The sequence below is a fragment of the Oncorhynchus tshawytscha genome, linkage group LG09 (genome assembly GCF_018296145.1).
Source record: "Oncorhynchus tshawytscha isolate Ot180627B linkage group LG09, Otsh_v2.0, whole genome shotgun sequence".
Lineage (NCBI taxonomy): Eukaryota > Metazoa > Chordata > Actinopteri > Salmoniformes > Salmonidae > Oncorhynchus > Oncorhynchus tshawytscha.
The window spans coordinates 78,912,514-78,933,337 of NC_056437.1; the positions used below are offsets into that span (position 1 = coordinate 78,912,514).

The 20,824-nt window shown below is 42.5% G+C and overlaps 2 protein-coding genes across 2 annotated transcripts; one reads left to right on the forward strand and one right to left on the reverse strand.

Moving 5' to 3' along the window:
* The first annotated feature begins 3,177 nt into the window (after nucleotides 1-3,177).
* LOC112258807 (thyrotroph embryonic factor) lies at nucleotides 3,178-7,554 on the forward strand. The gene is made up of 4 exons (XM_024433402.2): nucleotides 3,178-3,429; nucleotides 4,119-4,529; nucleotides 4,940-5,157; nucleotides 5,420-7,554. The coding sequence occupies exons 1-4, from the start codon at nucleotides 3,390-3,392 to the stop codon at nucleotides 5,633-5,635; spliced, it is 885 nt and encodes a 294-aa protein (XP_024289170.1). The 5' UTR covers nucleotides 3,178-3,389; the 3' UTR covers nucleotides 5,636-7,554.
* Nucleotides 7,555-13,973: 6,419 nt separating this feature from the next.
* Nucleotides 13,974-20,824, reverse strand: LOC112258806 (protein Tob2). The gene is made up of 2 exons (XM_024433401.2): nucleotides 20,619-20,824; nucleotides 13,974-18,964 (listed from the first exon to the last, which is right to left on the reverse strand). Exon 2 carries the CDS (start codon nucleotides 18,685-18,687, stop codon nucleotides 17,473-17,475), a length of 1,215 nt encoding a protein of 404 aa, XP_024289169.1. The 5' UTR covers nucleotides 18,688-18,964; nucleotides 20,619-20,824; the 3' UTR covers nucleotides 13,974-17,472.

Consider the following 20,824-nt stretch of genomic DNA (forward strand, 5'->3'; position numbering starts at 1 on the left):
CCAAAAATATAAACGCATCATGCGACAATTTCAAAGATTATACTGAGTTACAGTTCATATAAGGAAATCAGCAAATTGGGCCCTAATCTATGGATTTCACATGACTGGGAATACAGATATGCATCTATGGGTCACCTTAAAAAAAGGTAGGGGTGTGGATCAGAAAACCATGAGGTGATGGCGGCGGATGAATGGCACGACAAGGATCTCGTAACAGTATCTCTGCATTCAAGTTACCATCAATAAAATGAAATTGTGTTCGTTGTCTGATAGCTTATGTCTGCCCATACCATAACCCCACCGCCACCATTGGGCACTCTGTTCACAACGTTGACATCAGAAAACTTGTCACCCACACGACGCCATACACACTGTCTGCCATCTGCCCAGTACAGTTGAAACTGGGATTCATCCGTGAAGAGCACACATCTCCAGCATGCCAGTGGCCATGGAAAGTGAGCATTTGCCCACTTTTACGATACCAAACTGCAGTCAGGTCAACACCCTGGTGAGGACGACGAGCATGCAGATGAGCTTCCCAGAGACGGTTTCTGACAGTTTGTGCAGAAATTCTTAGGTTGTGCAAACTCAGTTTCATCAGCTGTCCGGATGGCTGGTCTCAGACGATCCCTCAGGTGAAGAAGCTGGATGTGAAGGTCCTGGGTTACACGTGGTGCGAGGCCGGTTTGACGTACTGCCAAATTCTCTAAAATGACATTGGAGTCAGTTCATGGTAGCGGAATGAACATTATATTCTCTGGGAACTGCTCTGGTGGATATTCCTGCAGACAAAATGCCAATTGCTTGCTCCCTCAACTTGAGACATCCCTGATATTGTGTGACAAAATTGCACATTTTAGAGTGGCCTTTTTATTGTCCCCAGCACAAGGTGCACCTGTGTAAGGATCATGCCATTTAATCAGCTTCTTGATATGCCACACCTGTCAGGTCAATTGATTTTCTTGACAAAGGAGAAATGCTCACTAACATGGATGTGAACAAATTTCTGAACTACATTTTTTAGAAATAAGCTTTATGTGCGTATGGAACATTTCTGGGATATTTTTATTTCAGCTCATTAAACATGGGACCAACACTTTACATGTTGCATGTATATTTTAGTTCAGTATAAAGTGATCTTAAATGTTGTGACCTGACTAAATAATAGCCATCTTCAAGTACTGTCTGTAGAGTCTATTAGATTGGCATTTGTAGAAGCTTGTCAGAGTCTATATAACTTTGCTATACATTTAGGTGCTAGTCTAGATACAAGGTAGCCTACTGACCTATTTTCTGGGCTCATATCATCTATATTTTAACCTAAATAACTATTTGTGGCTAGTTCCTCCCTCATGAACACACTTGAACTTTTGTTTACTCTGTAAAAGTTCAGACGTACTGTTACTGTACCACTCTGTCATGTATAGTGTACAGTGAGTGAACAGTTGAGCTGTTGCACCTGCTAGAATAACATTGCATTGCATCTTATGTTGTGTTGCCATAAAGGTTCATATTGTCTGAAGGTCAGACCTAAATCCACTGTACAAACTGTCTTCATACAAAATATGACACTGACCTAAATAGATAATACATAGGTGACCTAAAACTAGAACTCAACGAATCAGATTTAATTCACCCAATAAATGAAGCCCTTAATTGGTTCCAGGTATGTCCAACATGGGCTATTAAGTATTGTTGTTACTTGGAATGACTGGTTTGTACATTTTTTTTAAAGGGCAGTGGTGGAATGGGTTTAGTACATCATGTTCCTGTCTGAACATCCTGCAACAAAAAACAGACTGATGTTGAAGCCCCATTTGGATGAGAATTCTAGTCTATTAGCATATCTGAAACCATTATCAATATAACAATTTTATTGATGTGGTGTAAGGTGAGGGGATATGACTCATATGTTATTAACACATTTCCAATCCAATGGTAGAACGGTTGCGCTGGGTGTAAATACATGATAGGGACACGCCAGCTGTTCAGTATAGTGCTGCTTTTGCACGTGCCATAACCACGCCCCTCAACAGCTTGTCGCTGCACGTGAAGGAGAGAAAAGAACACACGTGTTTTGTTTGGTCACGAGTGTGGATACAAATGTATCAATGTATAATGCATCCAGTCATCATATCGTGCAGAGGAGAAACTGGATGCAATGCATCGTCATATAAAACGTAAGTAAGTATCCAACGTCGACAGGGATCCTCAACTAGATTCAGCCGCGGGCCATTTTTTTCTTGAGTGGGTGGTCGGGGGCGGACCATAATTAACCGTTTTTAAAAAAAAAAGTAGACTGCAAATTAACCGCAAGAGGCCTTAACAATGGCGCTCATTGTAAGAGTAGGGACGTTCCCCCCGGTGTCATGGCTAAATTCTCAACCTGGCCACATTCCATCATGGCCACCTTATCACCCTCCTCATTCCTAATTGGCATATATCACTCCCCACCTGTCCAACTGATAGCTATTGTGTGGTGAGAGTTATGGCACAATCCTAGTGCATCACTGAGGTGGGTGCTACTCATTGATGTTGGGTGAGGTGGGTTTCACCCTACGATGTAAAGTGATTTGAGTACCTCAGTTGGTAGAAAAGTGCTATATAAAATCCAGGAAATTATTATACGACCACATATGTCTATATGAGTGGGAATACTGGGGAACAGATGTTCAAAATTAAAATCAATTGGAGCTGATTCCCTGGTGTTTTATCTCCAACAATGAAAACATGTCTTTTTTTCTCAGAAAACTTGGGGGCGGGGGGGGCAAATAAAACCACCGCTGGTTGGGGAAGCCTGGCCTACTACGATTTGATAGCCTAGTAGACATTAAATGTCGCGAAGCATCATTGTCTTCGTCTCCTCCAGTTCCCAGGGTCAGTGAATGGCCATAGTCATACAGTTCCAGATCTATCTGGTTTAGCTAAATGTGGCAATAATAGAAGTCAGGAGACACAATATTGACATTCTGCACGCAATGTACAGTTATTTCCGTACGAAGGATTGAAACGGAGTGTTCCTTCAGCCAATGAGCTCCCGGTGTGTTCTACTGCTTCTGTTTTGACTGGCTAACCAGCGCGTTTTCTGTCAGCTACTTAATATTAAAAGTTACATATGGCCAATCCACGCCGAGTATTTTCTGAAGAGGCGTAAAGCTCATGAATAAGAAAACAGTGCTCGCAGTAGGCTATGACTGTCGGGATCTGTGGTGTTTGTTTTGACAACGTTTTAATTTGTGAAACGGGTTTCAAAGCAACAGACTGAAACACTGCTTTGACTTCATTTATCCACGGATATTGCTAACAGTGCCTGCTTAACTAGACTCAAGGCGCCTCTGCAGCCTAGGTCGGATCCACAGAAATCGTTTCCTATTGTTTTGAAGAAGATTATGGACATTCCCCCACCTAATATTCTCGAAGGCGACGATGGTAAGACTAGCCTACTGGTGTCGTTGTGGATGAATTGAGAGATCCTTTCCAATGTACACATTTTTTATGTGAACTGCATAGATCTGATGTGATCGTTGACGTCGCGGACATGTTGACTGGTGTATGGAGACGCATTAGTGCTTTTAATGAGCGTTTGTGTACCCTCAAACAACTGGACACATTTTTTAAAATCTGCTATGTTTGATCATTATATATGACTAGTTCAATAGTTGTTCAAATGTGCCAAGTATAGAGCAGTACTGGGGAAGAAAACCCTGTGTACATTCTGATTGCTGTTCCAGTTTCCCCTGAGGCACTGAACTGAGGGAGGAAAAAAGAACATAAAGTTCTCACACCTCCCTACTTGTCCTAGAGCACTGCAGTCAAACCATTTTTTCACATACAATATGAGTACATAATTGTCTTGCATTTGAAGGGCAATTTTTAAAAAAATTTCACGTTCGTTTTTGCGTTTAGGGGCTGTGTTGACACGTCCAGATTTCCCTTCCCCGTTGTTTATGGGTTGATGCAGCCCTCTTTTCTTTTCCCTCATTCTGTCATTTCACCACTTATTTTTTCTACTTCTTTCCATGACATCAGACTTCTATCTTCCTTTATTTACCACCCTGTTTGTGTTCACATGGCCGTGCAACCTTCACCCATTATGCTCTTCACGGTTATCTCCACAGAAATAGAGAAGAAGAAGTTGTGCTCTGCCGATAATGGCGAGGCCGGTGTTGGAGGGGCCAGTGGTGGGACTGGAGGTACAGGCATTGGAGGGGTGTCCGCCTCCCTTACCCCTGCCATCTGGGAGAAGACCATCCCCTATGACGGGGAGACCTTCCACTTAGAGTACATGGACCTGGATGAGTTCCTGCAGGAGAATGGCATCCCAGTCACCGTAGAGGAGGAGCTGCAGAAGAGCCTGGCCCAGGAGGAAACCAAGGGGACAAGACCCCCTTTCACCACCCCTGACACAGAGACCATCACACTCACCTTAGAGCCAGCTGAACAAGAGAAGGAAGAAGAAGATGGGGACGATGAAGATGCTGTGTCTGGGTTTGAAGCAACGGAGTTTGAAGTGTCTAAAAATAAAAAAGGTACATTGTTGGGGCCCATTTGTTAAAAGACCAGACACGGTACCACTGTAACAAATTCTACCTTTGAACTCAACATGCACATACACTGACACTGTATTAGACACTTGCAACATGCTGACACTAGATACTCCCATATTGTATACAAATATCAAATAGACTTACCCGACGCATTCGACACCTTGCCCAAAGCACACCCATGGACATGTACATGTGAAACCTGAGCTCTACAGCATTAACAAATAGCAGTATTCATATAGTGCTGACCTTAGTATGTCTTAAGGAAAAAATCTAGCAAACAGTTTGAATTTTCTATTAACTATAGCCTTCAAGATTATAAGAACATACTTAACAGCTACCAAAATAAAAAATATACTCATACTCATCATTGAACTGACTTTGTCTCCCTCTAGAGGGGAAGTCTGCAGACCGACTCACATCCACTCCCATCGACCCGGAGGACATTGAGGTGGACATCAACTTCCAGCCGGACCCCACAGACCTGGTGCTGTCCAGCGTGCCTGGGGGTGAGCTGTTCAACCCACGGAAACACAAGTTCTCTGACGAGGACCTCAAACCACAGCCCATGATCAAGAAGGCCAAAAAGGTCTTTGTGCCCACTGAGCAGAAGGTAAGATGACCAGTGAATATTTGTTTCAGGGAGGTGATGAATGATGGAACTGGTTGTTCTGTAGTAGGATAATGAGAATGTAGCCACTGCAATTGGGCACCAAATAATCATTGGTTGATGAAGATTGTAGTATCACTATGTTACACCAGAAAAATTAATGAGTGAGTAGTAAGCCATGAAATAAAGGGGCTTGTCTGGGATTAGGGATGTTTCCCCAACACTGATTCTATTATTTTGTATTAAAATCCTCTGTCTCCCACAGGACGATAAATACTGGTCGAGGAGGAAGAAGAACAACGTGGCAGCCAAACGTTCACGTGACGCCCGGCGACTGAAGGAGAACCAGATCACAGTGCGCGCTTCCTTTCTGGAGAGGGAAAATGCGGCGTTACGGCTACAAGTGGCTGAGTTGCGAAAGGACTGTGGTCGCTGCAAGAACATCATGTCCCGATATGAAGCCAAATACGGACAATTGTAAGGGACAAACTTTATCTTTCAAGAAAAGAACCGAAAAATAAAAACACCCCCAAAACGGAGACACAAAGAGAATCTGAATTGCACTCCTTTCATGGTGAACACTGGTCACTGCGTCAAGTTCTAGATCCTTTCCAACACGACAGTGGAGGCATGGATACACACTGTCAGTGAGCCCGGCAGCAACATGGCGAGAGGTGGACATGAAGGGTTGTGGAGAGCGACTGGCTCCTACACATACAGGGACTCAATTACAGACATAACATGTATATTGTCTACTGCTAGTCAGGTCTTATCACTGATCAGAGAAAGCTGGTGGAGAAAAGCAGGCTTGTGAAAAGAAGCGCTTAAAAGTTACACACACATTTATACAGCGTATTAATGGGTTGTTTTGTGGACCAAAGCATGAACATCATCAGTGATGAGTAGTGAATATTGAAAGTTGTCCCCCTGCCCTCTTCCCACTGTTTGCAGTAACTGACTGTCTCTCTCCTCTGTTTCAAGTACTTGTGCAGAGGCTCTGAAGAAGGACATGTGAACTCTTGATTTATTCATAATTGGGTAGGGGAGAAAACAATGAATAACAAAACGGACAGATTGAGGGTTGCACCTTCGTGATCATACACAGAGGAAATAATTGATATTGGTCAGACAAAGGGTGAGATAGTGGTGTTTTCTTGTCACAGCTTTTCTGTGTGTGTGGAGAGAATTCTTTGTAGATAGTTTTCTCCCTGCACCACAGATTGTGTTACCCCTGTTTTGCACTCAACCCTTCCAAAGCAACACCTTGTGGGTGAAGATTAGATATAGGGCTGGGCGGGTACTTTTTTCCTATTACGACATGACCCACACATTTTAAACAATTGTTTATACAAAAACTAACTCTGCTTCTAATATCTTTCCCCCAAAAAACAGTTTTTGGTGGAAAGAAGCGTTTTAAAAAGTAGTATGGCAAGGACTGTCTTTCCTCAGTATGTTTATTGCTCATAGGTCAGGCATTTATAAGGGCCCTCACTGGTGGAGGGGTATTTAATATGTATGTTGGTTTATGTCATTGCTCACTGCAAGTAGAGGGCACTGTATATTTGTGCCTCCTGTAGTTTGTCTGGGATTAAGAGTCAGTTATTTTGTCAATACCTGTGTCTTTTTATCTTAATTTACTGCTATTCCTTATGTTTGTTGAATAGCTATTATGATCAATGCTGTATTTATTCTAACAATGCATCTTGATTGATGTGCAACAATCTGTCAGATTTATATTTAGAGGAAAGAAAACAATGAACCAATGATTAAGCAGGGATCTCAATGGACAAACTGTGGTTTTTGGTTTATTTATTTTTAACCGGTTTTCAACCAGAATTTTACAGAAATATATTTTTTTTCTAAAGACAATTTCCTATTTACCTCATCCAACACTTCCATTGTTTAATGCTCCTATCTTATTGGATACCAATCATTTTGAAGGGTTGGGGTGCCTATGACAATGTTGACAGGAATTGTGAGCACAAGAATGGTGGTTTTGGTTAAGTCTGATAAAAAATGATAGGTCAAGGTACAGAGTCGACGCAGAGTTCTGTTTGTCAAAGTGGCTGTGCCTCAATTGTTGCAAATACTACAGAGCAGACTGTTAAGTAAAGGGACTCAATCTCTTAAGTGTCTGATGAATTTGTGTTCCTGTGCTGATCTTCATTATGATGCATATTAGAATCATACATGTGGCAATAACATTCATTTTACTCTGCTTTGTTTCTGTAAAATAACTATGATAGACAAAATGTTGAAATGGTGCAAAGTCATGTGTGCTTCCAATTAAGTTTCCCAGTAATTCTGCTGCACGAAAATGTGTTAATGGTGTAATGTTTGCATCTGTTTTACACTAAGTGTATGTACTTATGTCTGTAAATTAAAGGATCAAAACAAATATTTACTGAATTTGTTTCAATGGAAGGCATTGCATTGCGCTGACATTCATATTTTGTATGCTTAGGCATATAGTTGTTTAAACAGTGATTTTAAGCTTGGTGCAGAATCTTGTCAGATTGATAGACCAACATTTAGGTATGATAGTCATTTTAGTATGATATGAAGTTAAAGCTGGATCAAAGCCAGTTTGTATGTAGAAATGAAACTCCTCAAGTTGTCCCAAACTATGTTCATTTTCTTTGTAGAAATTCCTCTACAATCTACATGACAAAGCAAAAACAGGTTTTTATAAATGTTTGCACATGTGTAAAAAATGTAATAAGTATTCAAAGTACTTTGAAGCAGCAATTACAGCCTCTTCTTTGGTATGACGCTACACACCTCCAATTGGATGGGGAGCATCACTGCACAGCTATTTTCAGGTCTCCAGAGATGTTCGATCAGGTTCAAGTCCAGGCTCTGGCTGGGCCACTGAATGCCACTGAAGGACATTCAGAGACTTGTCCCGCTGCCACTCCTGCATTGTCTTATTAAAGGGGGATAACCTAGTCAGCTGTACAACTGAATGCCTTCAACTGAAATGTGTCTCTCTGAATCAGATTGGTGCGGGGGGCTGCCTTAATCGACATCCCTGTTTTCAGCGCCCGGGGAACAGTGGGTTAACTGACTTGCTCAGGGGCAGAACAACATATTTTTACCTTGTTAGCTCAGGGATTTGATCCAGCAACCTTTCTATTACTGGCCCAGCACTCTAACCACTAGGCTACCTGCTGCTCCATATACAGAGGGTACCGGTACCGAGTCAATGTGCGGGGGTACAGGTTAGTCGAGGTCATTTGTACATGTAGGTAGGGGTGATGTGACTATAATAAACAGCGTAGCAGCAGTGCAAAAAAACAAATGGAGGGGTGGGGGGTGTCAATGTAAACTGTCCGGGGGCCATTTGATTAATAGTTTAGCAGTCTTATGGCTTGCGGGTAGAAGCTGTTAAGGAGCCTGTTGGTCCTAGACTTGGAGCTTCGGCACCGCTTACCGTGCGGTAGCAGAGAAAACAGTCTATGACTTGAGTGACTGGGGTCTTTGAACATTTTGGCTGTGTGCTTAGGGTCGTTGTCCTGTTGGAAGGTTAACCTTCGCCCCAGACTGAGGTCCTGAGCGCTCTGGAGCAAGTTTTCATCAAGGATCTCTCTGTACTTTGCTCTGTTCATTTTTTCCCTCGATCCTGACCAGTCTCTCAGTCCCTGATGCTGAAAAACATCCCCACAGCATGATGCTGTCACCACCATGCTTCAACGTAGGGATGGTGCCAGGTTTCCTCCAGACGTGACGCTTGGCATTCAGGCCAAAGAGTTCAATCTTGGTTTCATCAGACCAGAGAATCAGGTTTCTCATCGTCAGAGTAATTTAGTGCCTTTTGGCGAACTCCAAGCGGGCTGTCATGTGCCACTCTATCATAAAGGCCTGATTGGTGGAGTGCTGCAGAGATGGTTCTCCCATCTCCACAGAGGATCTCTGGAGCTCAGTCAGAGTGCCCATCGGGTTATTGGTCACCTCCCTGATCAAGGCCCTTCTTCCCCAATTGCTCAGTTTGGCTGGGTGGCCAGAGTCTTGGTGGTTCCAAACTTCTTCCATTTAAGAATGATGGATGCCACTGTGTTCTTGGGGACCTTCAATGCTGCAGACATTTGTTGGTACCCTTCCAAAGATCTGTGCCTCGACACAATCCTGTCTCGGAGCTCTACGGACAATTCCTTCGACCTCATGGCTTGGTTTTTGCTCTGACATGCACTGTCAACTGTGGGACCTTATATAGACAGGTGTGTGCCTTTCCAAATCATGTCCAATTGAATTGAATTGATACTGATAATCTATTATTGTGAAGAGAATTGTATTGGATTCACCGTTTGTGTACCATGTCTCATAGAGGTCTGAACCAAGAGTTTAATATCAGACTCTTTCTTACATGAATATGTCACTTTGATTTGTCTGGCCTTCCAGGTCACCTACTTGGACATTTTGCAAAATATATTATTTTCTGGAACTAGTACATGTACCCATCTCCTTGTTATTAAATTATTAGAGATCGACAAATTGTTTTTGCACCCACCATGCATCATGTCCGCAATGGTCATGTGAGGTGAAATGTGTATATTTTGGGATATGAGCACTCAGTTTGTTTGTTCGACCTGACGAAGACCCGTTTTGGATGTAAACGTTGTCAGTAAAGCGGTGAATTGGGAGCTTTAACAATGTGCGGGCCTTCTTGTTCGATACTAGTATTCTTTATTAGCCCAGCACCTATGTTTCAATCAGTTTTCAATCAATCTCAAAGATGATCAATGGAAACAGGATGCACCTGAGCTCAATTTCTAGACTCATACGAAAGGGTCTGAACACTTACGCAAATGTGATATTTCAGTTTTTAATTTTAAATGACCTTTTCGCTTTCTAATTATGGGGTATCGTGTGTAGACTGATGAGGATTTAAAAAAATATATATTTTAGAATAAGGCTGTAACGTAACAAAATGTGAAAAAAGGGAAGAGGTTTGAACACTTCCCGAATGCACTGTATATACATAAGTATGTGGACACCCCTTCAAATTAGAGGATTCGGCTATTTCAGCCACACCCGTTGCTGACATGTGTATAAAATCAAGCATGCAGCCATGCAATCTCCATAGACAAACAGTGGCAGTAGAATGGCAGTAGAATGGCCTTACTGAAGAGGTCAGTAACTTTCAACAGTGACTTTCGACTCATATCAAACATCTCCAATCTAAATTCAAATCTAGAGTCGGCTTTCTATTCCGCAACAAAGCCTCCTTCACTCACGCCGCCAAACTTACCCTAGTAAAACTGACTATCCTACCGATCCTCGACTTCGGCGATGTCATCTACAAAATAGCTTCCAATACTCTACTCAGCAAACTGGATGCAGTTTATCACAGTGCCATCCGTTTTGTTACTAAAGCACCTTATACCACCCACCACTGCGACCTGTATGCTCTAGTCGGCTGGTCCTCGCAACATATTCGTCGCCAGACCCACTGGCTCCAGGTCATCTACAAGTCCATGCTAGGTAAAGCTCCGCCTTATCTCAGTTCACTGGTCACGATGGCAACACCCACCCGTAGCACACGCTCCAGCAGGTGTATCTCACTGATCATCCCTAAAGCCAACACCTCATTTGTCCGCCTTTCCTTCCAGTTCTCTGCTGCCTGTGACTGGAACGAATTGCAAAAATTGCTACAGTTGGAGACTTTTATCTCCCTCGCCAACTTTAAACATCTGCTATCTGAGCAGCTAACCGATCGCTGCAGCTGTACATAGTCCATCGGTAAATAGCCCACCGAATTTACCTACCTCATCCCCATACTGTTTTTATTTATTTCCTTTTCTGCTCTTTTGCACACCAGTATCTCTACCTGCACATGACCATTTGATCATTTATCACTCCAGTGTTAATCTGCTAAATTGTAATTATTTGCCTACCTCCTCATGCCTTTTGCACACAATGTATATAGACTCTTTTTTTATTTTTCTACTGTGTTATTGACTTGTTTATTGTTTACTCCATGTGTAACTTTGTGTTGTTGTCTGTTCACACTGCTATGCTTTATCTTGGCCAGGTCGCAGTTGTAAATGAGAACTTGTTCTCAACTAGCCTACCTGGTTAAATAAAGGTGAAATAAAAAAATAAAAAATAAAAAACATGGCACCGTAATAGGATGCCAACTTTCCAACAAGTCAGTATGTCAAATTTCTTCTCTGCTAGAGCTGCCCTGGTCAACTGTAACTGCTGTTATTGTGAAGTGGAAACGTCTAGAAGCAACAACGGCTCAGCCGTGAAGTGGTAGGCCACCCAAGCTCACAGAAAGGGACCGCAGAGTGCTGTAGCGCATACAAATCGTCTGTCCTTGGTTGCAACACTCACTACAGAGTTCCAAACTGCCTCTGGAAGCAACATCAGCACAATAACTGTTCATCGGGAGCTTCATTAAGTAAGTTTCCATGGCCGAGCAGCCACACACAAGCCTAAAATCACCATGCGTCGGCTGGAGTGGTGTAAAGTGCCCAGCCATTGGACTCTGGAGCAGGGGAAACGTGTTCTCTGGAGTGATGAATCATGCTTCACCATCTGGCAGTCCGACGTACAAATCTGGATTTGGCGGATGCTAGGAGAACGCTACCTGTCCCAATGCACAGTGCCAACTGTAAAGTTTGGTGGAGGAGGAATAATGGTCTGGGGCTGTTTTTCATGGTTCGGGCTAGGCCCTTTAGTTCCAGTGAAGGGAAATTTTAACACTACAGCATACAATGACATTCTAGACGATTCTGTGCTTTCAACTTTTTGGCAACAGTTTGGGGAAGGCCCTTTCCTGTTTCAGCATGACAATGTCCCTGCGCACAAAGCGAAGTCCACACAGAAATGGTTTGTCGAGATTGGTGTGGAAGAACTTGACTGGCCTGCACAAAACCCTGACCTCAACCCAATCGAACACCTTTGGGATGAATTGGAACGCAGACTGCAAGCCAGGCCTAATCACCCAACATCAGTGCCGACCTAACTAATGCTATTGTGGCTGAATGGAAACCACTCCCCGCAGCAATGTTCCAACATTTAGTGGAAAGCCTTCCCAGAAGAGTGGAGGCTGTTATGCCAGCAAAGGGGGGGACCAACTCCATATTAATGCCCATGATTTTGGAATGAGATGATTGACGAGCCGTCCACATACCACATACTTTTGGTCATGTAGTGTACTTCCTATTTTGAGCGCTATCTTTGGTGTTGTAGTGTTTGCCCTTGGGCAGTCACAAGGTAATAAATGATTCCTTTTATTTTAGTTTGAAACATCTTGTAAAATACTAAATATCTATTTAGAAATTAACTGGACGTTAGCTTTTTGTGATGTCAGATGTTTTTGGTTCCTTATGTTACACGTGTTTCAGGATAATGAAGTCTTCTCAATGAGGTGGTGGGGACTGAATTATTTATTTTTACATGGTTCATGAATACAATTACAGTTACTTCCTACCAGATCTGCATAGAAAACTGTTATAAAAGATACCAACTCCAGGATGAAACAGCCCTTCACAATACAAACAGCCAAGGTCATCCTAAAAGAATAGCCTCTTTGTATGTAGAAAACAGTCCAAAGAAAATTATAACGGTCTCTTTTAACAGCTATAATACTCCTGATAGGATAAACATTACTTTGAGGGCATTTCAAACTTTACCTGTCAAGTGCATTTTTTTCAACTCTTAAATAAAGATGCATTTCCTGTTGTGATTTTTAATCTGTATGTACCCATGTATGGGATATGTATCATGTATATTAATGAAGTGGAATTCAATGAAAGATGAGCCCTTGCCTTGACCTTGCCTGAACAATCGACCAACAGCAGTGATTTTTTTTTTACCAACGCTGACAGGATGCACATTGTGATGCTGGGAGACAAACAGGGAGCACATCACTCTTCTTGCATCACACACACACACACACAAAACAGAGATTTGAGGTCCTCTGTTTCTGCTCTGCCTATCCCCCTACCTCATCTACATTAGTATTCCAATGGAGTATGAGATGTTGCGTAATGATCACATCCACACACAGGGGAGCAGTGTTGCATAAACACAGCCTCAAAGACAAGGAGGGATAGAGGAGGGGTGGTGAGGGACGAGTGGGGAAATGCGATGGGATAGAGAGCAGAAAGGCTAAGGGGAAAAATAGGGATTTGGTGAGAGAACAGAGGCGAAAAAGGGAAGATGAGAGGGTGATGGAGGAGGGGAATGAGATGTGGTGAGTGGGCGGTGAGGAGATAAAGGGAAGATGAGAGGGTGATGGAGGACAGGAATGAGATGTGGTGAGAGGGCGGTGAGGAGATAAAGGGAAGATGAGAGGGTGATGGAGGACGGGAATGAGATGTGGTGAGTGGGCGGTGAGGAGATAAAGGGAGCCAAGGAGTAGCTGACCAAACATCGACACGCCATAGGAGAGCAGAGCCCAGTGGAGTCACAACAGGGAGTCATGCAAACATCTGACAGATATAATAACACAATCAAAATAATGCACCGGACATATTTCGAGGTGATGAAATTCGGCAATATTTGTCTGGGATCTAAGTCGAAGAGTTTGTGAGATGAGCTATTTGAGGTTTTCATATCTGGGTTGAATTATTAATCAGACTTCAATTTGTTTACATCAATATTAGAATGTATTGCAATACTATGAAATACATGTTTATTTTCTACAACCTCGCGAGGGCTTTTTATACCACAGGGGAACATAAATACTAGAAGAATTCATGATCACAAGAAGGCCAACAGACACTATTCCAAATAATTTTGTAATAATTATTTTGCCAGGATTTGTCACATTTGACAAACTGAAAGACAAAAATGACAAGAGAACTGTATTATTTTCCATGCTTACTTTTGCAATTGTTTTATTACAAACTTAAAAAATAATCTGATACAATAAGAAAGTGCAGTAGTAAGTCCCCATTCCCATGGGGGAGCACAGAAAACAGGTCATTGCATTTCAGTAGTGAAAGGTTCATATACATCTACAGGGTGTACAGATCAGATAGGAAATAGGAAAATGATAACAAAATACACACAAAAGAGAAAGTACTATATTAATATATCTTACTTTTCAATTATATCCATTTATCCTTAAATGTTAAATAGAAAATACTTCTTTATTACAACAAAATATTCCAAAGTGTTAAATAAAACACACGTAGATAGATAGAATACGAAACTCTTGTTTCTCACTTTGATTCAATCCTGGTGGTAGAACAGCCTGCTTTTAGTGTGGATTTAAAAACCAAGTATTTTTAATTACAATACTTGGAGAGGATAGTGTAATCTGTTACTCATTTTTAAATGCAAGACGTATACCAACAGCCAACCACTATACTGCAACAAAACACTGTCCATCCTGTGACCAAAAAGCCAATGTGAAACAATATTTATAGTCTTCCTGTAATCCATCAGAGCTTCCAAGTAGAGCAGCCCCCATCCCTCAAACGTCACAGTCCTCTGGCCTTCCCATTGGCAGTCAGTGACCGCAACATGGCCTCCAAGCCACCACTCAAACCTCCAGACCTGCTTTGCAGGCACAGGGAATTATATACAGCACACATCCGATTACCAAGAGTAATCTGACCATTATTTAAGCAATGGGGGGCGGCAGCACTTTGGGATGCTCGTAGGGATTTTGGAAACCAAACATCTCACTGAATCAACAAGCACAAATAAAAAATAGCTCTATCCATCAGCCTGTCCACCAGGATTGACCAGTCACTGATCATAATAAACAGCACATTCAATGACGATCCTCCTCCTAAACCTACTTGAAACTCTTGACTTGAAGAAATGTATTGGAATATTTGTGGTTTAAAAGGGCTAAGACCCCCCCACAATTGTGGTCTAAAATATGGCGTTAGTTACACATTGCACTGGACCAGGGTCAGTGTCTGTGTGAGTAAAGACAGTCTTAGTTATGGCTATAGTAGCTGGAGCAGGGGAATGTTACCACAAAATGGATGTGAGGTGAATACTCATCAAGGATTAGACTGCAGGAATGGGTTTTTTGCTTTCCCTCAGTCTTTGTGTGAGAATGAAATTGGCAGCCAATTCAGTCACAGTAGGACTGTTCAGGCACACAAATAAGGTTAGTGGTATAAAGAAAAGATGTATGGCACTGGACAATATGTAAATGGAATATGAATGAGTAAGGGACAAAATTAGTAACATATGAGCACTACTAAGGGGATTTGGTTTAAATGTGGAGATTTTGGTTTAAGTGTACAAACTATGAAGGAACAGAAATCTTACACAAGTTATCAGACTGCCTTTAGAAACAGACTGAAAATGATGCTGTCAGACTCTCCACCCATTGTAAACATTCATCTCTGAAGCTCTTCAAAACCCCAATTTAACAAATTACATTTACCCGTCTTTTATTGGACAAATTCTGTACAAGGTACAATCCACATTCAATACTTTATACATCTTTATTTTTATTCCCAACTTGCATATATATATTTAGTTATTTTTGTAAAAATAACTTCACCACATAACTAAACAAAGGAAACCTGAACATAATATATACATATTCCTACTGTTATAACATCTCGCTCTCTCAACTTTACAAATGTACTTAATTACTTTTGAAAAAACATAGGAAAAATATAGAAAATTTAAAATAAATTACAAATGTAAAAATGACCCCTTCCCTCACAACCATTACATTTATAAAGAGATCCTCCCCTCCCAACCCCTGGACGGAAAGATAAATAAACAGTTTGAATGACACGCATATGACCGACAATCACAGCAATTACCAGTGTACTTATGTTAGCTTATACACAGATGTTAACATGGCACAATCTAGAAAACATTCAGATGGATAGGGACACTCCCCCTTCTATCCAAAATCTCATTGGACCAGAACCAACATTTCTTAGCAGATGCAGCTGGAACATAATGGGCCAATAAGAAGAAAAAAATCATGTTTAGCGCCTTACATGACTGGGGGGGTGTTACATGGCATCTATAGCCCAATAATATAAAGTGCTGGATGGCTCAAAAGGAAAGGTGGGGGCTTCCTGAACCCTGGTGACAATTACTGCCCCCTCGATTACCTATATGGAGTCAGGGTATCACCACCACCTACATGAGAATGATCTGACATGGAATCATAAAGTGACAAAAACACAAGTTTAGTTAACATTCATAGTCCTGGAAATTGAAAAGGAAAACAGCTTTCATTATATGATGCTGGTCTCCCACTGGAGCGGCAACTGGAACAGAGATAATTAAGGGATTAAAGAGCAGGGGACCTAGCGTGGGCCTTTGGCTGCAACGCCACTAAAGTTCTACAGAAACGTGCTCCGGGTTTTAAAGTATCAGTCTAAAGCCATTGCACCCAAGATGCCAAAAGTGTTAAAATGCCATCGATGCCCCTGCCTTGCCATCCCTTTTTCCTCTCCTTACTCCCTCCCCGTCCTCCTTTCCCTGCAGAGTAAGACCTCTCCTTCATAGTCACGCTAAGCCATTCATCACAATCCCCATTGCTTAGCAGCATCCTATTCCCCTCCAACAATGCCCGTTCACCTTCACACACTGCTGACAGATCCGGTCTGTGTGTGTGTCTGTGTGAGATTAGTACATCATTATATCCAAAGACAAAGATCAACTTGCCTCACATTCACCAAGGTTCGCTGACCTCCCTGGCAGTAATTCTTCCTGTCATGACAGATACATTTCCTCATACCCTGCACATTAAACCCTCCCTTTTCCCAAGACACTACACACAGGCTCCCTTTCTAAGCAAGTCCATGACCAGATTTCAGAGCTGATGAATGGCAAATACTGATACCTCACGCCAAACCAATTCAGACATGTTTCAAAGCTCTAGTAACAGACTCACTATATTCACAATGACCACAAGCCACAGAAGAGCACATTTAACACCTGTTAGCATGAATAAGACATCACCAAACCCGCACAAACCCCTCTGTGCATTTTTGGTAACTAAGGCCGAGCAGATTGCAAAGCGCTAAGCTTTCCAAAGCCATCTTACAGGACATTGGTCCCTTTTCACAGCATAACTACCATACTGCTGTTAATAGACCAAAGCTGAAAGGCATTTTACTCTGCTGAACATTCAATGAAAATGATGCATGTGCAATAGGAGGCTGGTTACTCCTCTGGTTAGAGAAACTGAAATCAAAATCCACCAAAAAAAACATGAATGATATGGAAATAATCATATTGAAATATATAGTGGAGGTTGTAGTAGTAATAAAACGAATTCTACGCCGTAGTATCAGTAAGAACAAATAAAAAATACAAAAAACTTGATCATTACTGCCCTACTGCTGCAACAGAAATACTCTTAAAGGCTTAGTTGGCCAGCACCACCGGCTGGAAGGCCTGGCTGGGATATTGCAGGTTATACCCCCCTATACCCTCCACAAATGAGGGCTTCTCAATGTAAGAAATCCCACCGCTACCACCAATGATGCCAACAGCTGGACCAGGTGGGGGGCTGGAGAATGGCTCAAATGAGGGGTGGGAGTGGGCAGGGTGAGGGAGCTGGAAGGGGCTTGAGTGTGGTAGTATGGGCGGAGCATCGTTGTCAAAGTATAGGGGCCCTGGGGATGCCGGGTAAACAAACTCTTTGGCATTAGGGGAGAGCTGGCTGGGGATCTGAGCCCCCAGGGAGTGCAGGGAGACTGAGAGGGGCTTGTGTTTCAGCAGCCCTGGGGGAGAGATGTTGGGAGGGGAACAGGCGAGCATCCTCTGTGGCGGGGGCACACCTACACTCGAGCCGCCAGCCGATCCGGAACCGCCACACTTCTTCATCTTAGTGGAGCCAAATTTTGTGGCGGCAAAACTAGCCGTGGTGAAGGTGATGGGCTGCAGCGGTAGACGGGTGCTGGGCAGTGCGGTCATTGGCTGCTGAGAGGGGAGGTAAGGGAGTGCCCCACTTGGAGGGGAAGGTGTGGATGTGTTAGAGTGGGCCGTTGGGTTCGTGGGTGTGCTGGAGCTGGGATAGCTGAAAATCACTGGGCAGGATGAGGCCGAGAGAGGTGTGGGTGAGCTGGAGAGGGAAGGAAGCAGAACTGGAGATATCTGGGCTCCAATTGGAACAAACACCTGGGCCTCAGGGTTGAAACCTAAGCTCTTGGCCTCCTCTACCTCCATGTCCCCTTTACTCACTCCACTTACTACTTCCACCATTTCACCTTCCCCACCTAAGCCAGATGGATCCTCCAAGTACAGGACCTTAACGGCTCCATTCTCCCCGATTTGGTAGGACACCTCATAGGGGTCGATCCACACACTCAGCTCAGGGGGGACATTGGCACGCACTTCCTCTGTGTCCAGTCCACTTCTCCTGGCAGCTAGCTCCACCACTGGGTCCCTGGGGGCCCCTAGGTGCAGGCAGCGAAAGGCAGAGCCCCGTAGAGGAGCTTCAGGGTACCAGTGGCCTTCATAGCGCGACAACAGTATCCGCTCCAACTCCTCCCCGAAGAGGTCAGCACGACGACGGGGCAGTTTGTTGTACAGGTAGGACACAATAAAATTCAGAGCTACCTTTACCTCTAGCTGCATGACTGTATCTGGCCAATGCAGTCTGGATAGCCAGGTATTCAAATCAAGCCCAAAATTAGACTATACTGGAACAGTTATCTCTGGCTTGTAGAGGTCTGATGTTTTCTTATCCACTACATGTACTGCAGGTAAGTTGAAATCTGGCAGAATCTTTAAACCTCTTCCTGGGTGGTCAACATGGACAGACTTGGTGGTCAGGAGGCCAAAACCTAGTCCAACCAGTTGTTTTCAGTTACCAGGTAACAAGACTTGACAGGTAACGAGATGAGGAGTCCAACTGGTGGAAAAATAAAAACATGGTGTTATTTCTAGGAAGATAAAAGGCAGACCAAATAGGTTCAAAAGAAGGGATAATGAGAGAGTGAATGGGTTAGCCAGCCAACATGGAGGGGAGTAACAGCTGCAGTGATCAAGGCAGAAAACCATGATAATCTGCTTCTGCCAGATGCTTCACTACTCAGGATTACACAATTAGAGAAAGTTCAAAATCAAACAGTGTAGGTGTGAGAGAAGGCTGTGGGTGTACAGTTCACATGTAGGCATGTTTTGCATACTGTAAATGGCAAGGTACTGGCTACAGTGCATAAAGGACACCATTTCCCATCATGCAGCACTATTAACGTCATCACAACACGTGCAATAGATAGTCCACCTACGCACCATAAACATTGCCCAGCAGGCAGGATTACCCAGCAAGCTAAATTTCACAACTGTATACTTGAGATCTACGAGAACATGGTTATAATGTATGCATCAAGGACGATGAATTTTATATTGTGAATCAGATTAGCTTGAGAAAAAATATAATTATTGATATGAGATATAGCTACTCTGTTTGCAGGCAGAACATTGCGTCGATGGCTAGAAGATGGGCAAGAACAAGATACAATACACAACCTGACTTCACTTCTTATTTAAGACAGTATTTTACTTGTTAAATCTATGAAGAAGCTCATTTGGAGAGGTGTGAAACCATTCAATTGGAGATGTTTGGCAGACGGCAAACAAACTTTCATGACTACATTTAAATCAATGATAATGAAGTTTACAGTACAGCTTCAAAAAGCATTAACCACCAGTCATTTCCCATATCCAATGTCATTCAATGTCATCCCTACAAAGCTGTTTTTTCATATTTTCATATGCAGCTGGGACTTTATGTACAGTACAAAGTAAAACCTGTCATGTATCAAAATGGATCCTAGTTGTTAATTTTGACAATTGACCTATAATGCATACACTATTAGTTAAAGCAACATTACTCAACCATGAACATGTTTGTTTGTCATGGTTGTATCCTACTACTAAGTAGACTACACACACCAACAGTAGTTGCATGACCTAATCTGATAGTTGACATTGTTTACAGTGCATCATCACCACCATAAAGCACACATCTGTCCACTCACTGTAACAACGTGGCAAGCTTATTCAAGTGGAAACTATACCTGTATATAGTAGCAGAACACATTTTCCTAATAAAGGACACATACACTATTCTAACAAACTGGAAGACCTTCATTTATTTACAATGCCAATTTGTAAGGAGACTAATAAAGTGGTGAATGTTGCAGTCTCATGTCATTATATCGACACATGAGCAGGACTACAATAGCTCAATAATAATTGGTCCTGCCCGAAAACAGGAACAAATGGATTAGCTGTATATGAGAAGAATAAACACGACTCGAATCTCAAATACGAGTTTGAGTGGGTCCTTCTAAAAATAAAAATAAACAGAATCTAAAATGGATGACAGAACCAATTACAGTGTCTGTTTCTCAAAAGGCAGGGCATATTTTGAGAGTCCTAAAGCCTCTTTGATTAAATCATGAGGATGCACCATCTAGCCAAATGTACGGTTATGGCAGATAAATAAAAATGTATGTCAATGCCATACATGTTTATATGCGGACGCTGTGTATACTTACTAATGCAGCTTGTGTTCAGTTCCTGCGGTTTTAATTCCCGTATTTTACATTGCATTTGAAGGTGATGTGGCTTTTCAAAGTAGTTGTTTAGAGGCAGATATAATGTGGTGTGTTAAATGGGTATTGAAACGTATTCTCTTCATACGGTCTCCATTTCCACAACCGACAGGATGACCAAAACTGCCCGAGAAAACTTTAGTGTTTGA

Coding starts and splice junctions, on each gene's coding strand:
- LOC112258807 (XM_024433402.2), top strand. CDS start 3,390: ATGGACATTCCCCCACCTAATATTCTCGAAGGCGACGATG. Junction 4,530..4,939: donor AGTGTCTAAAAATAAAAAAG/GTACATTGTTGG, acceptor GTCTCCCTCTAG/AGGGGAAGTCTGCAGACCGA. Junction 5,158..5,419: donor TTGTGCCCACTGAGCAGAAG/GTAAGATGACCA, acceptor TGTCTCCCACAG/GACGATAAATACTGGTCGAG.
- LOC112258806 (XM_024433401.2), bottom strand. CDS start 18,687: ATGCAGCTAGAGGTAAAGGTAGCTCTGAATTTTATTGTGTCCTACCTG.